At 42.4% G+C, this 18687-nt stretch overlaps 1 protein-coding gene and 1 long non-coding RNA gene across 2 annotated transcripts in view; one reads left to right on the forward strand and one right to left on the reverse strand.

The window, feature by feature from the left end:
* The first annotated feature begins 2062 nt into the window (after positions 1 to 2062).
* Positions 2063 to 3109, forward strand: LOC112955259. Its single transcript, XR_003250855.1, has 2 exons — positions 2063 to 2184; positions 3010 to 3109. It is a non-coding gene; the product is annotated as an uncharacterized LOC112955259 (long non-coding RNA).
* A 13847-nt stretch (positions 3110 to 16956) lies between these two features.
* ICE1 (interactor of little elongation complex ELL subunit 1) overlaps positions 16957 to 18687 on the reverse strand; it is a 25301-nt gene continuing 23570 nt past the window's right edge. Inside the window, exons 19-20 of the mRNA XM_026048531.1 lie at positions 18566 to 18664; positions 16957 to 17695 (exon numbers count right to left, since the gene is read on the reverse strand). Coding sequence (XP_025904316.1) covers positions 17514 to 17695; positions 18566 to 18664 — 281 coding nt within the window. The 3' untranslated portion in view covers positions 16957 to 17513. The remainder of the gene's footprint in view (positions 17696 to 18565; positions 18665 to 18687) is intronic.

The raw sequence follows: 18687 nt of genomic DNA on the forward strand, positions 1-18687 counted from the left end.
CTCATGCTGTGCAAACAGTCAGCAGGAGGAACAAATACATGCTAGCTTTGGAAAAACATGACATGCCAGTCAAAAAGAAATCAAATGTCAAACAAAAAGAATTTTGAAGGTATTTGGTAGTTTCTGATTCATAAACCTTCCCTGCACAGCACCTGGTTGTGTGTTAAGGTCAATATTAAGACGTATGAGTTTAGAGGAGAGAAGGGCAATGACAGGATTAGCTGGTGAATGTCTTCTCTTCCCCTCAGTTCCTGAATTCCCCCCTTCCTGAACCCAGCTGTGCCAATCTTACACCTTCTGTCCACCAAAGCAGTTGGTAGGTTACACTGCGAATGACATGAGCCCTGTAAAATAAAAAGAGGAGTGTTTACTGAGTAAAACTCAAACCAGAGAAGAGGATTCAGGTTACAGAAGTCTTATTTGCATTTTGTCACGCTGAAACAATGATAAAAGCTGCATTTTTGACTGTGGCTTTAGCCTCAAAGTTTATTTAACTTACAGCAAAGGATGTCAGCCTCTAGAAAATTAAGCTTATTTGTACTACCTCCTCAGTTACATGCAACAGTATTCTTTTTATGTTTTGGTCAAGGAAGGTTAGCTCTATAGTCCCTTAGCTGTCTGACTACCTACAAACTAATTAAAATGTTTGAAGTGTTTTGTAAACAAGATGGTTTCCGTAGTCCTAAAGGTAATTTTTTGTGTAAATATTGCTAGTAGCAGCTATTTATATTGACCTGAAAGGTTGCAAGCAACTTAAGCCAGTGGATTTTCTCTTCATGATTTATTATGGTTCATAACACAGGCAACTAATTTTGAACTTAGTTCCAAACAGAGGAAACTTCTTGATTTTTAAGGGTATTTCTACAAGGCAGGGTTCTGGGTAGAGCTGAAAAAATATATATATATATATATATATTCACATACATATCAAACATTCTCCTTTAATAATGAGCCTTAACATTGCACATATATATATATGTGCTTGACTATCCACCTCTCTACTTTCAAAAATTTCATCTATCAAATATTAATTGTCCATGTAGGATATTGTTCTTATTAAATGTTCCTGGACACAACAAAGTGAGTTTTTTAGGTAGATCCCTACCCATCATTTTAGAAATTCATAATAATTACATAGGGGAAAAAGAAGGAGTTTTGGAACAGAGAGTCTAGTTGAGCTAGAGTCAGTACCAGGAAAGACATTTCTGCCTATAAAGGCACAGGATTGACTCTAGACCTTCCCAGAAAAATCATCATTGGCCTAAAAGACCTTTTGCTGATCCATAGGCAGAGGAAACTGAGGCAGAGATATCCATTATAGTTTTTTTGTTGTTTTTATGTGCTACAAAGTGTTCCTCAAGATCTCCCTGATGAAGGTGGAACAGATTCTGCTTGGACTTGGAACTCCTCATTCAAGATGCTGTGCAGGAGACAGCTGTCATCAGCATGGAGCACAGCCAGGTCCTTTCTGTGTAGAACAGTGAATTCAGCAAGTCTAGTCTAAAAAATACTGCAGAGAACATTTACCAGCCAAGGGTCACTAGCCACAAATTTTTGAAGGTTATTACTGATGTAAAAAGAGCGATAAGGCTCTGACACACTCTCCATTTACAAGATATCTCAGGCTGCCATGCTGCTATACAATCCTAGTGTTGAATTCTTTATGCTGATCCTTGTTTCCACAGATTTCTTTAGGGTGAGCTGAATAAACTAGCTTGAATGCTGCACATGCTTCACTTGCACTCTTAAGAGCTTGATTAGAAGTTCTGAGCTATAGCATAGAACCATAATTCACAGCGCTGACTCCCACTCTTTTCTACATCCAATATGTGCCACTGGGCATAGCATAAAAGACTCATTGACAGCCTTGAAACTAAAAAATTGAATACTGTAACTTCTATTTTTCTGGGAAACAAAAGGTGAAAGGGAGTGTGATGCTGTCCTGAAAGGAACAGTGTGTCTTCAGCAGAAAATAATTGAGTGGAAGGAGGTAGTAATTGCTTTCATTTATTTAGTACACATATATTTTTCTAAGCTAGTGACTGCCCTCTATTCATTATATGCAGGATGAAAAGGAATATGAGGAAGTATGTGTGCCTGCTCCTGAATGGAGTTGGGATCTGGTAGCCAAGGATGTGGAAAAAGTCAAGGTACCCAGTCCCTTCTTCACCTTGCTTCTTACTGGTAAGATTTGCGCTCAGAAACACCAAATCTCTGAAACAAGAGGAAAAGTCTGGAGCTCAGATTAGGGGTTTAAACTAATTGGACATATTAAAAATAATCAGACCATATGAAATGCAGCGATGAGTACTGGGAGAGCTGGCCAGTGCCACTGTGTTGTCGCTCTTAATTGACTTCCAAAGGTCCTTGCAATCAGGGGAGGTTCCTGACAACTGGAAGAAAGTAATGTCACTCCAACCTTCAAGAAGGACAGGAAGGAGGATCTGAGGAACTACAGCCCAATCAGCCTCACTTCAGTTCTTGAGTAGGTAATGGAACAGGAACCTTGGAAAACATTTCCAGACATATTAAGGACAAAAAGGTGACTGGAAGAAGTCAGCATAGATTTACAGAGAGGGACATCATGCTTGGCCACCTAGTAGGCTTCTAGTATAAAATCACTAGCTCGAGGAACAAGAAAAAGTCATTTATCTTGACTTGACAAAGCTTTTGACATGGTCTTCCGTAGCATTACCACTGACAAGGATGACAGTGAGGTGGACTGAAAACTGGCTGAATTGTTGGGCTCAAGGGATTGTAATCAGTGACACAAAGTCAATCCTGAGGCCAGTCGCTACTGAGGTTCCCAAGGTTGACACCTAGGTCAATACTATTTAATATCTTTATTAATGACTGGAATGATGGGACAGAGTATATCAAGAGTTTGCAAATAATAAGAATCTAGGAAGAATGGCTGATACAACAGGTAGCTGTGCTGCCATTCAGAGGGACTTCAACAGGCTGTAGATAGGAAAACGCAAGCTGATTTTCATCCATTTCTTTTCTTAGCCTGTTCACCTCTCTGGCTGACCAGTGCACAAGTCCATTACTGGAAATTATATGCACATAGGCAATGTGGATCTCTTCAGCGGCCTTATATACTCAGTCCACCCAGCAGCTGGCTCCTGGATCCCCTTGTCTTCAGTTGCTTCATGTGTAGAGACATATTCAACTGTTCAACTTGTTCATCAATGACTTGCATGAGGGCACTGAGCTGGCTCAGCCCTCGCTGGTTAATCCAGCTTGGTGTTCACTGGTGAATGCAGACTGACACACTTGCCCACATGGTATGTACCCACTGCCCTCTCTTCAGTTGCTGGCATTCTATCCTGTCTGAAATTTAGACATCAAACGCCTGATTCTTATGACTTGGGTGCTTGGGGTTGTATCTGCACTACTTAAATTTCCCAAATCTAGCAGATGCCTTAGTCTAGTACTGTATTGTATCAGCTCTCGTGTTACTATTACCTGACAAGGTATTACTAGAATAATAGGTAGATAAAACCTATGGGTTTTATATAAAACCTAATAAAAGATAGATAAAATATTAAGAAGTCTGGATTATTTTGAAATAGTATTCTCACATTATAATTTGAGAAGCTTTAACCTATATTCCATCCTGACATTGATCCTTAGCATGTAAAAAGCAGTTCTGTACTCACTAGGCTTAATGCATGCCAGGTGTCCCCTGACATTCAGTAAGGTACCCTCCAGTCTAGCAATAAATAGATACATAAAAGTAGGATCAAGGACCTTTTCTGTCTCTTCTGTCATGAGTGGATGCTGTCTTTTAACAATTTATGAAGGATAAAGCTATCATTCTGATATTTTAGCCAATGATTGCAACTACATGGTCTTAATTGTTTTTGCTTTATCTCATGTAGATTCAAATTCCAGTCTAACCAGGTTTGCAACATTTAGACTTAGGCCCAAGCCCTTGGTTCTTGCTTGAGATATATTGCCACTGTGCTTGTGTCTGGTCATTTATCTCACTAATTGTGACCCTGGTTCACTGTTGCGACCCCTAACTTGGCCTCGGCCTCAGACACGCCTGGTCCATCACTATGGTCTCTCCTGGTGATCTGGACGCTTGGATGAGTCTGGTTATCATCACTGGACATGTTCTACTCTTCTTCCATGACGTTACTCTGAGCTCCAGGCACACTGTCCCCTGTGGAGCAACCCTCCTTTTCCCTTGAGAAGGTCACTGTCCCAGCAGGAAAAATAGAGGCTAGTCTGAAGCTCTTGTGAGAATATGACTCCAGAGCGGTGCCCTGGTTGTCATTTTCAAATGAAAACTGTTTGAAATATTCTGACAAGGACATGAAAGATAATTTCAAAGAACTAATGTTTAATAATTGGGTGTGCCAAGGGCAGAAAAGGACATTTCCTACATTAAATACTCCGTGAAATGTGTGATAAATTTGTGGTCATAATGAATTGTAATGAATCGTGATCATAATGAATCAGTCAATTTCTCAAGCATATGAATCAAGCAATCATTCATCATTCTTTAGGTATCAGTGGATTTTCATCTACTGGTAATACACATTTTAGAATAAAAGTTTCTCAAAGGGACTAATAAATGTTTGTATTTGCCCCTCAGTGCTTTACATGACCCTGAAATGAGGAATAATGTAGTTATTTGTTTGTTAAATTCTCACTAGCCTGGTTTTCAAAGAGCTTTCTGTATTCACAGTTTACAAGGGAGAAATCCTGCAATAAAATACCTTTATTTCTGTAGTACTCCAGCCAGGTTATGAACCAGCTCAAAAAAGTTAGTGGTGCTTTTTAAATGAAAATATATTTGGTGTCATTATCAACATATTCAGAAGTTTTTCCATGGCTGAAATTCTAATGGAAGACCATGAAGTTGATAATGGTTCTTGAAAACATTCCCTGGTAGGCCGGATGGAAGAGCATTATTCATAGTTGCATTTCTGTGCTTCTGTTGCTATTTTCCCTGTTTAATAAGAAAGCAGTGTTGCTTTTTATGTTTAGGGAGAGAATATCACAATTTTCAAGGAGTGTAGAAGTCTTCAAAAATGCTCATTTCTGTAAATCTACTAGATGACTATATTCTTCTTTAGGCACCCTAGACCTGCTGGTGGCAATTAAACAACTTCATGTAGACATACGCAGGTAATGGAAACAGCAATAGTTACGTTGTGGTGCATTTACCAAAGATTCTTCTCATAACAGTTTTCCTATTTAAACAATATAAGCACTTCTTTAGAAAAAAAAATATGCATGTGCTTCTCAGATGGAAGGATTTGAAAGTGGTTTTTTTGTTTGTTTGTTTTTTGTTTTTTGTTTTGGTTTTGTTTTTTTTTTTTCCCTATCCACGTAACCTAAAAATGTAAATTAAGCAGAACAACAAAGAGCACAGGAACATGTGCAGATATATGTGCATTTTTATTGGATATTGTTTCTTAGAATTCAGTTTGCTTAGGTGTTCTGAATATTTCTAACTAAATATAATTGCACATCAGATCCAAGTCTTACTGAAGACTTCTCAGTAAAGATTTTTTTCAGTTCAAGTCTTTTGAGATACTTCCTTGGTACAGAAACAAACTGATAGTCATTTTATGGGCTCACATTTAGATAGCCACAATAGTGTCTCTGTGAAGACATTCTGCAATCAAGGCCATATTTTTGAATTATTTAACATTTCCCACTGGATATGTTCCAACAATTTTTTTCATGTCTGAAATGATCACAGCAGCTGAGCTTAAAGTACCTTAGATAAAATCAAGTAACAAAATTCACTCAATGGAACAATACTTACTATTCTGAGTTTTGACTGTAAAAAAACTATCTTTTTTAAAATTCACTTTTATACATAGAGTTTAACAGGAATAGTAGTATATAGAATAGATTCAAGTAATGTTATTAAAATCAGATAATGATAAGCATGCTATTAATCAAATTTAATTTTCCTCAGAGATTAGATCTGTAAGGAAGCTGAAGTAAAGACTTGCTTTTTTGACTAATGAGTTTCTCTTCCGTAAGTGAATTAATAATGCAAATTATTCCTTCCCTACTAATACAATACATTCTTTCTTAGTTAAATAGCTTTTTCTTTTTTTAAGGATATCCTGTATTAAGGATATTGAAGTCAAAATGAGTAAGTTTGCCAAACAGAATATAGACTAGAGTGTTGGAATCTAGACAGAAGATAGAATATAATTAGCAAAAAAAAAAAAAGAATGTGAATATATTTTGATCTTGAAAACAGAGGGGCAATCTTTGGGGCACAAAAAGGGAAGGAAGAAATCCAAGTCCAAAAGATTTTGAGTGTTATGTGTTTAACAGAAACATTGATCTAATCATTTGTCATAAGGCTGAAGTTATATGAAATCTCAGTTTAAAATATGTTGTAAGTATTATCTAAATGATCTTGTCAATGCAGAAAATAATACTTTACTAACATATTGAAGTTACAAGCTCTTATCTTCAAAACATTAGAATCAAACCTCAGAACAGGAGTGACTAGAAGAAATTCTTCTTCCATTTAATATTTCAAGCCTGGCTTGATTTTTGCTTTTCCGTCAAGGTGCTTTTCTGAGGATGAAGGGTTTAATTTTGTTTATTTGTTAATTTTAACAAAGACATTAAAAGAATATTCATAATATTCATGTTCTGGCATTAAAAAAAAAACTTCTACAGTCATCAACACCTCATCATTTTTTTTCATGTAAATGACCTTGCTTCATGTATTTTTTGTTTGTTTCTTTGTTTTTACCTTAGTACAACTGTAGATTTTCAAGATTGGAAAGCTTTGATGACTTTGCTGTAACTTCATGTTCTTCATATTGTTTTATAAAAATTCTAAAAATTATGAAAAGGTTTTTGGGTTGGTGCTTTTTTCATTGAAGCATCTCAAACCATTGTCTCGCCTTGTTAAGCTTTGTGTAAAAATCAGTCTGAATTTTGAGGAAATTATATCCGTATACAAAGCAAAATTATTTGAAAGACCTTCACTGAGGCAGAAAACACTGCATATTCACAGTGATAAAAAGCCTGATGAGATGATCCATGGAGAGAGATTTATCAAAATCACAGCAGGAAAACTTGGCAGATGAATTTGTATTCCCACGAAGAAATCAGAAGAAATCAGAATCATTCTTTTGGGATGCTGTTCTACCTGAGTTCAAGTTCCCAAAATTATTCAGAAGTTTGAGACGATTAATGTTTTGTCCATGTGGAAGAATTCCAAAATAAAAAATATAACTAAGAAACTTTTCTTTAATCTCAATCCGTTGTTTCTCTCTCCTCTCTTTTTCTCTTGTGGCAGTTGTTTTCCTGTGTTTGTTTTTTTTGTTTGATCTATTCTGCTTTTGTTTCCTTTGCCAAACTCATAATCAATGCTTTCATTGTCAATCTTTGCTTATTTTTGTCCTTCCTCCACTCCAGACATGCTGGGGGAATTTTAATGCAGGAAAGATAAGGAAAGGCAGGACAGAGGGTGTGTAAGAACCCAGAGCCTTTACAGTCACCAAGATGCCCAACACGCTACAGAATCAGAGAACTGTCGAGGTCAAGATTAGAAGAGACCTCTGGAGACTTTCTAGTCCAATCACCACACTCAATCAGGGTCATCTAGGCACACAATCCAGGTGCCAGTCCAGAAGGCTTTGGAGTATTTCCAGATGTGGACACTCCACAGTCTCTCTGACCAACCTGCTCCAGAGCTCTGTCTTCCTCACAGTAATAAGTTTTTCCTCTTGTTCAGGCATAACTTCTTGGTAGAACTGTTTCAGTTTGTGGCCATTATTCCTCTCATCTTGTCACTGAGCACCATTGAGAAGAGCCTGTTTCCATTCTCTTTAGACCATCCCTCCAGATGTTTATGCACATTGCTAAGAACCCCCTTGAGCCTTTTTTTTTCCCTCCAAGCTGAACAGGCTTTTGGGTTTAAGTAGAATTTCCTGTATTTTAATTTGTGCCTTGAGCCTTTTACCCTTTCCCTCAATATAGAATCACAGAATCAAAGAATCACAGAATCACAGAATATTCAAGGTTGGAAGGGACCTCTACAGATCATCTAGTCCAACCTTCTCGCTCAAGCAGGCACACCTAGAGCACGGGGCACAGGGCGGCATCTAGGTGGGTTTGGAAGACCTCCAGAGAAGGAGACTCCACAGCCTCCCTGGGCAGCCTGTTCCACTGCTCTGTCACCCTAACAGTAAAGAAGTTGCTCCTCACCTGGAGACAGAACTTCTTGTGTTTCAGCTTGTGGCCATTACCCCTCGTCCTATCGCTGGCCACCAGTGAGAACAGCTTGTCCCCTTCCTCCCTGCATTCTCCCTTCCTGAACTTATACACATTAATCAGATCCCCTCTCAGCCTTCTCCAGAGAAAACAGGCCCAGCTCACTCAACCTCTCTTCGTATGAGAGATGTTCCATTCCCTTAATCATCTTAGTTGCTCTTCTCTGGACCCTCTCTAGGAGCTCCACATCCGTCTTATACTGGGGAGCCCAGAACTGCCCCCAATACTCCAGGTGCGGCCTCACCAGACCTGAGCAGAGGGGCAGGGTCCCCTCCCTTGACCTGCTGGCAACATCCTCCTCATGCAGCCAGGATCCCATTGGCCTTCTTGGCCACGAGGGCACACTGCTCACTCATGGTTAACTTGGTGTCAACCAGGACTCCCAGGTCCCTCTCCATGGAGCTGTTCTCCAGCAGGTCGACCCCTAATCTGTACTGATGCCTGGGATTATTCCTCCCCAGATGCAGGACCCTGCACTTGTCGTTATTGAACCTCATGAGGTTCCTCTCTGCCCAACTCTCCAGCCTGTCCAGGTCCCTCTGGATGGCAGCACAGCCCTCCGGAGTGTCGGCCACTCCACCCAGCTTGGTGTCATCTGCAAACTTGCTCAGGGTGCTCTCTGTGCCCTCGTCCAGGTCATTGATGAACAAATTGAACAGCACTGGCCCCAGTACTGACCCCTGGGGGACACCACTGGCCACAGGCCTCCAACTGGACTCAGCCCCATTTATCACCACCCTCTGAGCTCTGCCAGCCAGCCAGCCCTCGATCCACCTCACCGTGCACTTGTCTAGTCCACTGTCCCAGAGCTTCCGTATGAGGATGTTATGGGAGACAGTGTCAAAAGCCTCGCTGAAGTCAAGGTAGACAACATCCACGGCTCGCCCCTCGTCCAGCCAGCCTGTCATCCCATCATAGAAGGCTATGAGGTTCGTCAGACATGACTTCCCCTTGGTGAATCCATGCTGACTGCTCCTCAACACCTTCTCCTTCATATGCCTGGAGATTCTCTCTAGGATGAACTGCTCCATCACCTTTCCAGGGACGGAGGTGAGGCTGAAACCATTCTCAATACCATTGAGAACAGTCTGGATCTATCTTTTTAATGCACCCCATCAGATTTCCGTACACATTGACAAGATACCCCTGAAACCTTTTCTTCCTCGGCCTAATCTCTCTCAGCTCTCAGCTTCTCCTCATATGACAGATGCTTCAATACCTTAGTCATCTTTGTGGCCCTTTGCTGGATCTATTGCAATATATCCAGATCTTTCTTACACTTGGAAGCTCAGAACTACCAGTCCTGAGGTAGGATGTAGAACACAAAAAGCTGCAAAACCCAGGAAACAATTGAATCTGCAAATTTGGGCTGAGATTCAGTTATGAACATAGGTAGCACAGCATATATCAAATCCCCTCATGAGACTTGCACGTTCCTCAGCCTTATTGCTTTCCGAGTTCATGTTTGTTCACTCAATAGGCCTAAATTTAATCCCCAGTTTCTCACATACAGCAATGTAATTGAGTCAACTATGGAAGGGTCTGAAGAGGATTCAGAGGAATGTTTTTTTTTCTTTGAAATCAGTTCCAGGATGTGATATTTCAATGAAACTTCTAAAACCTAGACAGTCCATTGAACTGATTATCCTGTTCAGTTAGCTCTTTCAAAGCCTCAGTGAACATTTAATAATTGAAATCAAGTCAAAAAATTGCAACAGCAGAGAGAACAGGAAAAGGAGAGTTCTTACAACACCTCTAGTTAATGCACATGTTGGTCTGTGATGACCTAGTTTCAGGTTTTTGTTCCAAATCAAGATCTTTCCCCATTATAAGCAGAGCCCTCCTTGTGTGCAGAGAATCCCTCTCCCTCCATTCCTTCACTGAATTTAGATAGTTCAGTGTGATTGACTATCTTAACCCTTATTTACTATTCTCCAGTTTCTGTGTCATCTGCAGCTTCTCTGAGTGATTAGATATTATCTCCTTGAGTGTTTAAAAAGAATGATGAATAACATCAAGCCCAGAACTGAAGCAAATTATGTACAAACTGATTATATGTTTATACTGCCAACTTTTCTTTAGATCAGAACCTCCACAGGCTTTTGAGACACTTAGCATGTGTTTTCCTGAACCTGGACAGTGCTGGATAGTGCAATATATTTTGTATACTTAAGCTACTACATTACAGATGTTTATTATAAGGACATATTTATTTTTTAAATTAAATTTGCAGTCTCCACTAAGAATACGTCACATAATCTCTTTTTTTCATTAAGTAACATGTCTGGAAGTAAACTGCACATGTAATTTCATTAGCTGAAGCAAAGCTAAAATATGCCCTATAAATGCTTTTGGATTATCAAAATTGGTTTTGTAGCAGATGTGGAAAATCAGCTTCCCCATACATACAAGTGACAGGGAACTCCTCAAGAATAGGAGGAGAATCAGTGACCCCATTTAAGTCCCTCTGACCCCTTCTATCCGACGAGCACCTGCAGTGTCGTGCAGCACTGCTCCCCCAGCACCAGCCTGGGACAGGACAGGCTTTCAGGAGCTCTCCTTCAAATACAAGCAAGCAGGAATTCACAAATGATCACTGAGAAGGTGAGAAACCAAAATCACCACACAAATACTTAGAAAAAAGAATTAGTCCTCACTGGTGAGCAGCAAGATCAACAGCTAAAATGAATGGCATTCTATTAACACGGAAAGGGAGACACAGTCTGGTTCTGGTTGTGACTGCAGATGTCCCATCATACTTCTTGGAGAGGTTTCTGGTCAGGTAGAACCTTCTGGAAGAAGAAGGAGGTAACTCACAGGAGCAGCCATCATATATGAGGTGATGCAAGAGCTGACTTCCCACTCCTTCCCAAATTCCAATGTCAAGCTCTACAGAGCTTAACTCAAAACAGGGGACTAATCAGGCCTTTTTGTGCATCAACAGGGATCTGCTCAGCCCATGGGAAGCAGCAGAGGAGCATGGGTTGAAGAGGTGCCCATGATAGCAAGCACCTGGGCTGCTGTGTTTTCACAGACCTGGGTCCTTAGAGGTGTTAACTGGTCCAAAAACTCACTCCATAATGTGCTAATGCCTCCCAGTACATTCTCCATGTTGTGTGCTGTCTGAAACAAAGAATACCTTGTTTCTCTTACAGAGTATATGTTGGTCAAGAAGATGACAGTCACAGTATAGACTATCAAAAGAAATGGTGAGCTCAAAGGTGATGGAAGACCATTTTCCTATGGATCCTGAGGAAACTGAGCAAATTTCATTAAAAGCACATTAAAAGGACATCCTCCTGGGCAAGCTCCAAAGGTGTGGGATAGATGAGTGGATGGGGAGGTGGATTAGGAATTGACTCGGTGGCAGGGTGCAGAGAGTGGTAGTCAGTGGCGCGGAGTCCACTTGGAGACCTGTAGTTAGCGGTGTCCCCCAGGGGTCGGTCCTCGGTTTGGTCCTGTTCAACTTATTCATTAACGACTGGATGAAGGGCTGGAGTGCTCCGTCAGCAAGTTTGCTGATGATACTAAACTGGGTGGAGTAGCTGATAGCCCTGAGGGCTGTGCTGCCATCCAGAGGGACCTGGACAGACTGGAGGACTGGGCGGTGAGAAACCTCATGAAGTTCAACAAGGGCAAGTGCAGGGTCCTGCACTTGGGGAGGAATAACCCTGGACACCAGTACAGATTAGGGGTGGACCTGCTGGAGAGCAGCCCCGCAGAGAGGGATCTCAGCATCATGGTAGGTGACAAGATGACCATGAGGCAGCAGTGTGCCCTGGTGGCCAAGAAGGCCAACGGGATCCTGGGGTGCATTAAGAAGAGCGTCTCAAGCAGGTCGAGGGGGTGATCGTCCCCCTCTACACAGCCCTGGTAAGGCCACATCTGGAGTACTGTGTCCAGTTCTGGGCTCCCCAGTACAAGAGGGATGTGGAGCTGCTGGAGAGAGTCCAGCGCAGGGCTACGAGGATGATCAGGGGCCTGGAACATCTGCCTTATGAGCAAAGGCTGAGGGAGCTGGGCCTGTTCAGCCTGGAGAAGAGAGGGCTGAGGGGGGACCTGATCAGTGTCTCTAAATACCTCAAGGGAGGCAGTGAGGAGGAGGGGGCGGCCTCTTTTCAGTGGTGGCCAGTGATAGGACTAGAGGAAATGGCCACAAGCTGAGGCACCAAAAGTTCCACAGAAACTTGAGAAAACACTTCTTTCCTGTGAGGGTGACAGAGCCCTGGCACAGGCTGCCCAGAGAGGTGTGGAGTCTCTTTGTTGTCTTTGCAGATGCTCACTTCTTTAAAAAAAAGCTCTGAGTTTTCTCTCAAGTTCTGTCTCATGCATTACAGCAGCTTGGGAAATATTTATCAAAATCAATTGTTGAAGTGCTGTCCAAGAAGATGAGTTTCTTGTCCAGTCAGCTCCAAGTTGAATAAAACCTTTCTTTATTCCTCTGTTTATGCTTATGTTACAACCTAAGAATTCAAAGAAGTTTTAAATAAATATTGCCTTGGGAAATACTGTAAATTTATTCTTTGCTTGAAATATGCACAACCAGCGAGACAACAAAGCTCCACAATAACAAGCAGTAGGAAAGTGTAGGGAATCAGCTCTGAATGCACCATATTACACAAGTATTTCACCAATGGCACTCAAAAAGAAGAAAGAATCAAGGGAGTCTCCAGTTTCAGGTCATGGAGCACAGCCTTGCCCACCGTACATGAAGGATGCGTTCCTAATAGCGCAGCAGCTGGTGATTTGATGGATCGCAAAGCAAGCTCTTTCCGGTAGCTCTTTCCCACAAGAACTAATGCAGGAGGAAATCTGTGTAGACCTGAAGCGTCTGTGCAATTTAAATGCACAGGGACAGAATATAACGGTATGGAGGATGAGGCCATAGGAGCACAGTCATCAAATTTCTCAACTGGAGGAGATGCTGGATTTCAGAGGCTGAATTTTCAGAAGAGAGCACTTCTCCAAAAATGACCTCAATGACTTGGTCTTGTGATACTTCCTAAAACCTGATGCCCATCATTCAATGTGTGTTGCTGCCTCTCCCTAAATGGTCACATTTTCATCATTGCCGTCAGCTCCCTCAGATGAATCGAGGTCAAGCCAGTCAATCAAGAGTGAAGGACAAAAACCATATTAATTGACAAGAGATACAGAGCAGGGTATAAACAGTCGGTGGCAGAGCTTCAAAATACAGATAGAGAAGGGATGCATAGCAAGCTGTGCTGTACAGATATCTCAGACGTTCTTCCATGAGGTTAGCAACTTACTGCTTAGACTCTCCATGGTTCAGAAAAATAGGGTCAAATACATGCAAAATATCTGACCTGATACCGGAGAAGGAATGAAAAGCACAAATATTTTCCCTATCCAAGACTTCATAATCCTGTGATAACAGGCGCATAATTTCAGAAGTCAACCTCTGGTTGTATCAGATCTTCATTGCAGACAAAATAAGTCAAAACAAGTTACAGAACTTAAATATAGGTTTGCAAAGTAGAGATTGGGGATCTCCTGACTCTTTGTCAAACAAGCAAGTGATTGAGAGTCTGCATATGTAGGTCCTATAAAGAGGACATAGTAATCTTTGATTTATTTGTACAATCACATGGAAAGATACTCCAACCTCAAAGACCTTCCTCTTCTGTCCACCTGTCCTATCTGTCCTCTCTCCACTTGTTTGTCTAGCTATGTGTACATAGCGATGTATACATGTACATAGCCATAACAAGCAGAAGGTCTAGGGCCGCAGTGTCAGGAGACAGAGCTGCCACTCTCATTATGTAGCAACCTCTGCAGCAATCCTAGGACCTGCCCAGATCTTCTGGAGATTTGGTTGGAGATCACTGGGGACTTCTGGGAATCCCTGAAGAACTGCTGCTAATGGGCAAAGAGAGAGATAGGGCCAGGCAAAGCTCTAACCTCTTAAGAAGTTAAAGCTCAGCAAAGTCCCCTCTGCAAGGTTGGTGATGACCTACAAGTAGGAAGAGTAGTCCATATAGCAGACGGTCGCGCTGCTATTCACAAGGACCTCAGCAGGCTGGAGTGATAAGGAGAGAGGAACCTCGTCAAGCAAGTGCAGGGACCTCCACCTGAGGAGGAGGAACAAACTGTCGCTGCACATAACTTGTATCCTTCTGGAATGACTTACATGGGATATACATTCCTTAATATGGGGGTGGCAGGGCGGGTACATCCATTGTACTTTCAATGGATGAATCACTGCATTTGCCCCAGGAGACATCCAAAGGCACCACATGAGGCAGACTTTCCAACAGAAATGTCACAGTCTTGATGAAAATTTAAGGGAGAAGGTTCATCTTTGCATAGTTTTATTTCAGGAGAAGGAAAAAAACCCACAACTTTCAAAGGAGCAAAGGAATTGCAGTGGTAGAGTCGGGCTCTGAAGGGGCACAAAAATTAGAATACACATTGACCTGAGTTCTTTGCATCAAAGCCAAGCATCTCAGCAGCACTGGGAGGTGAAGAGGAGATAGAGATAAATGCCCCATACCTATTAGCATGATGCTGAAAAGCGACTAGGGCCAAGACAGCAACGGAAAAAGTTGATGTGGATACAACCAAAACCACTGCATTATAAAGTGGTGATGGCAGAAACCTGTCTCATTGTAGTTTGCCTTTGATGGGACTGGAAGAAAGAGATGTCAGCACCAACTTTCTTGTGCTGACGGTGGGCCTGAGGAGTTAGGGATGGTGTCAGAGCAACCAGAGAGGCCTCCACTGCAGTGGAAGTCAGAAAGAGCTGAGGAGGAAGAGGAGGAGGAGGAGAACATCTTCCAGCCCTCCACCTCTGGGCTTCCTTGAACTAGCAGTTTTCAAAAGTATCATGCAGGCAGAGTGCTCCAAAACAGCCTCAAGGGTCCTGTATCCAGAGACTTCATCTTTCTGGGATGAAACTCCCCACCTTGGAGAGATCATGCTTCCTTCAGCTGCCATCTGAAAGAGCAGAAAGAAGCATTGTCCTCCAAGCTGTGACAACATAAATATGTCAGGAATCAGTTATCTGCTGAAACGTGACCATCACAAGCAGCACAGAAATATGTGTGTATAACCAAAATGCAGCCAAAGGACAGGAACACTGAAATTCATTGAGAAAATGAGAAGAACTAGAAGCCCAGCAGACACGTTGCACCTTATGCCACCCCTCAGAAGGAACATGCCAGCCACACATGCTGCAAAGAGAAAGATGGACTTGGAAGGCAGACTGGAAAGGATGTGCGACTTGAGAACTTACTTCTACAGATAAGCAAAAGAAAGCACAAGGGTAATTCAATCGGTAACCATCTTCTCATTTATAAAATACTTCACCATTACCTTTAAACTGTCAATAGAGGGCATTCCGATCCTTTATTTTGGATAAATTAAGCTAATAGAAGCTACTGGGATTTTGTATTTCTCATAAATGTTCAGAAACAGTAGAGTTAATTGCCCGAGTGATTAATTTTACTTCCTATCAAGAGTCTAGAATAGAAAGCATTAAGATACAAAGTAAGTTCCTACAGAATTCTGCTCACACCAGAAGTAATTACTGGGTTTTAGGCATTCACCTGCAGTAGACATAAAGCAAATTTGTACAGCAGAATAAGCTAAAACCTGTATCCAAATCTGAAATATGATACCAGGTGCACAACAATTACCAATTTGCAGGCAATTACAAAAGCAACGTGCACCCCCTCCTTTGAGGACAGCAGCACCCTGTCCACTTGAGCTCTGCAATGAGGGGAAGACTCTTTTTCTTTTGACTTCTTTGGTTCTTCAACTCAGCACGTGCCAGGAGAGCCCTCCCAGAGATGGCAAAAGGGCATCCAGGGGACTGCAAGTAGCAGCTCGCGCAGAATGACTCAGAAATCTGTCCAGCCCAGCAAAAGGAACAGAAAACTCAGCTGGCCCACAAGCGCTTTACAATGATCTGAAGACTGTGAAGAGCTTGCTGCAAATCACAGAAACTGACGTTACCAAAGACAAGCCACCGGCATGGGGCTGACTGCAAGGACACTACGGGCAGGAGAAAGGAAAAATAAGTGTGAACTGGAGGTTGCTCATTTCACGTTGAGTTAAATACTTGGTTATCCAGTTCACAGCTGGAGTGAGGAGACCAAAGGACTCTCTACTGCAAGGGGGGTGAGGGAAGGACTGATCCACCTCAAAGGTCTGGCTCAGCCCAGGCTCCTTCAGAAGGGACAGCTGCCTCAGCGCTGCTCATGCCTCCTCATGGTGATGGTTTAAGAGCACTAACCCATCCCCACTGCCCCCCAAGCCAACAGAAAATTGTGAAGAGCTGCAGTAGAGCCCAAGAGAGCCTCTTCCCCACAGCCCCAACTGCAGCGTTAGGGGCAAACCCCACAGGTCACTCTCCCCTGCCCCCCAAACAGCAGGCACTCAAGCTAGACACAACTGCTCATTCTCAGCTGTCTACAACTGATGCTCCAAGTGCCTGTTCTATAAAGACACCAGCAAGGCCACAAACATGTTTGTATTTTTTATTATGAAAAGTACAAAAATGTTGGGTATAGTGAAGCTGTCATTAGAAATTTGAACTTTTTTGAGCCAACTTTCTATGTACATGCACAAGATTCCTCAAGTGGAACAATATCAAATGTGAAACACATTATCAGGATATACGATATATACAAATTCAGAGATTTAATACCTCTGTTACTCTATACATGATTGTTATACAAAAAGCCAATTCCTACTTGCTTTAAACAAGTATTTTAAATTAAACTGATGAGACTACCCACGTAAAACAGAGCAGCACCTGGGTAAAATCCTGCTATCTGAACAATGACTTCATAAATAAAGTACAAAATAATAGAGCAGGTTTCCAGCCAGGCTCAGTCTTCTATCGTGGCAAAGAGCCAGTGCTCTAGATTGAGGGAAGAGAAACAACAGAAACTCCTGCTGTCAAATCATAGATCTCACAGAAGGGAGAAAAGGTCTTGGCTTGGCTTTCAGAGCCCTGAGGAGTCACGGGGCAAAGCAAGCCACTTTGCTTTCGTAAAACCTCTCGCCCTTTAAACACAAAGGGGAAATAAAAATAATTGAGCTTGCAATTAGTAGAACAACCCCCAAAACAAATAGCTCCAAAGCCAAAAAACCCACACTGCATTACACTCCATTTTCCTCCTGGTCTTTCTTCCGTTTTTTTCAACTGGAACCAGCTCCTGCTTGGTAAAATAAGGCACTTCTCCCTTTGGAGCAGCTTATTTCCATAGGTTTCAGCTTAGGTCCGTTTTACACACGGAGGAGATTTCAGCGATGCTGCTTGTGACAGCGGAGGGGACGCTGTTTGGAGCGGTTGCCTTCCAAGCACGGATGGCCTCAACAATCCCCACGGGATTGCTGGCCGCCAAGTCGCAGAGCGAGTACACGGCTGCCAGCTGCACGCCCCAGGGCACATCTGCAGGGAGGGAACACCAGTCAGCACAGCAGCTCTAGACACAGCAAGGTGCTGGGGATACCCGGAGCTTAAAACAAAATAAAACCTGCATGTTTCAACAATTAGAGGAAAAAAACAAACACATTAAGAATCAGGATGCTTATAGCCTGCTAGCTGGCTTAAATTCCTCAATATCTCAGTTTTACCGACACTCTCTAATTTTTTGAGCTTAATAGGCTTTCAGTATTTGATGAGGAACAAGGGGCTTGAGTGCCTAGTGACTGAGCTCTGATCTAAGGGGGCCAAAGGGTCAGCTTTACACAAGAGTCTGAGGCAGCAACCTCAAGCTAAATACTGCTTACCTGCAGGAACTAGAAACTGGAATGGAAAGAAGCCATAAGAGCAGTTCAGGACCACCCTAGCATCAGGGAAAGCCTCACTGCAAAATGAGACTGAGTGTGTAGGTCACGTGCAGAATAACTGAGCAGTGTAGGTCTCTGCTGCCCTTACTGGTTGCTCCATCCTGCAGTCAGGAATTCAGACTGTCCTCAGGCCTCCACTGCCAACAACCTCCTGCCAGCAGCAACACAAGCACTCCGGTAAGGAAATGGGGATTCCTGCTCATATCAAGGTCACTGTTTTGGTTATCCTACAGGCTCTCACATGAGGGAGTCCAAATCCAGGCTGGCTGCATCCAAGTTGTGTTCCTAGGTTTTGGACAGGGAGCAGGGGCTCCGTTAACCAGGGATGCCAATGGAAACCGGTTCTGCACTGACATACAAGCGCACAAGCAGCCTCTTTTGGCAGGAGTCTCCAGGCCATGTGTTCAGTTTACATCGAAAGAACTTCAAATTCTAGATTTTTCACCAATTTCCCCTAAGCAGACATTACCTTCTTCTTTTGCATGCTGCACAAACAGCCCAATCACAGAGCTAATGTTCCTCACTGCAGAAAGGTGTCCTTCCTTCAAGCCTATTTGGCCCAGTCGACCTAAAAACAAACAAAAAATCAAT

Source organism: Nothoprocta perdicaria, unplaced genomic scaffold, assembly GCF_003342845.1.
Source record: "Nothoprocta perdicaria isolate Ctin4 unplaced genomic scaffold, notPer1 scaffold_55, whole genome shotgun sequence".
In the NCBI taxonomy this organism is placed as follows: Eukaryota; Metazoa; Chordata; class Aves; order Tinamiformes; family Tinamidae; genus Nothoprocta; species Nothoprocta perdicaria.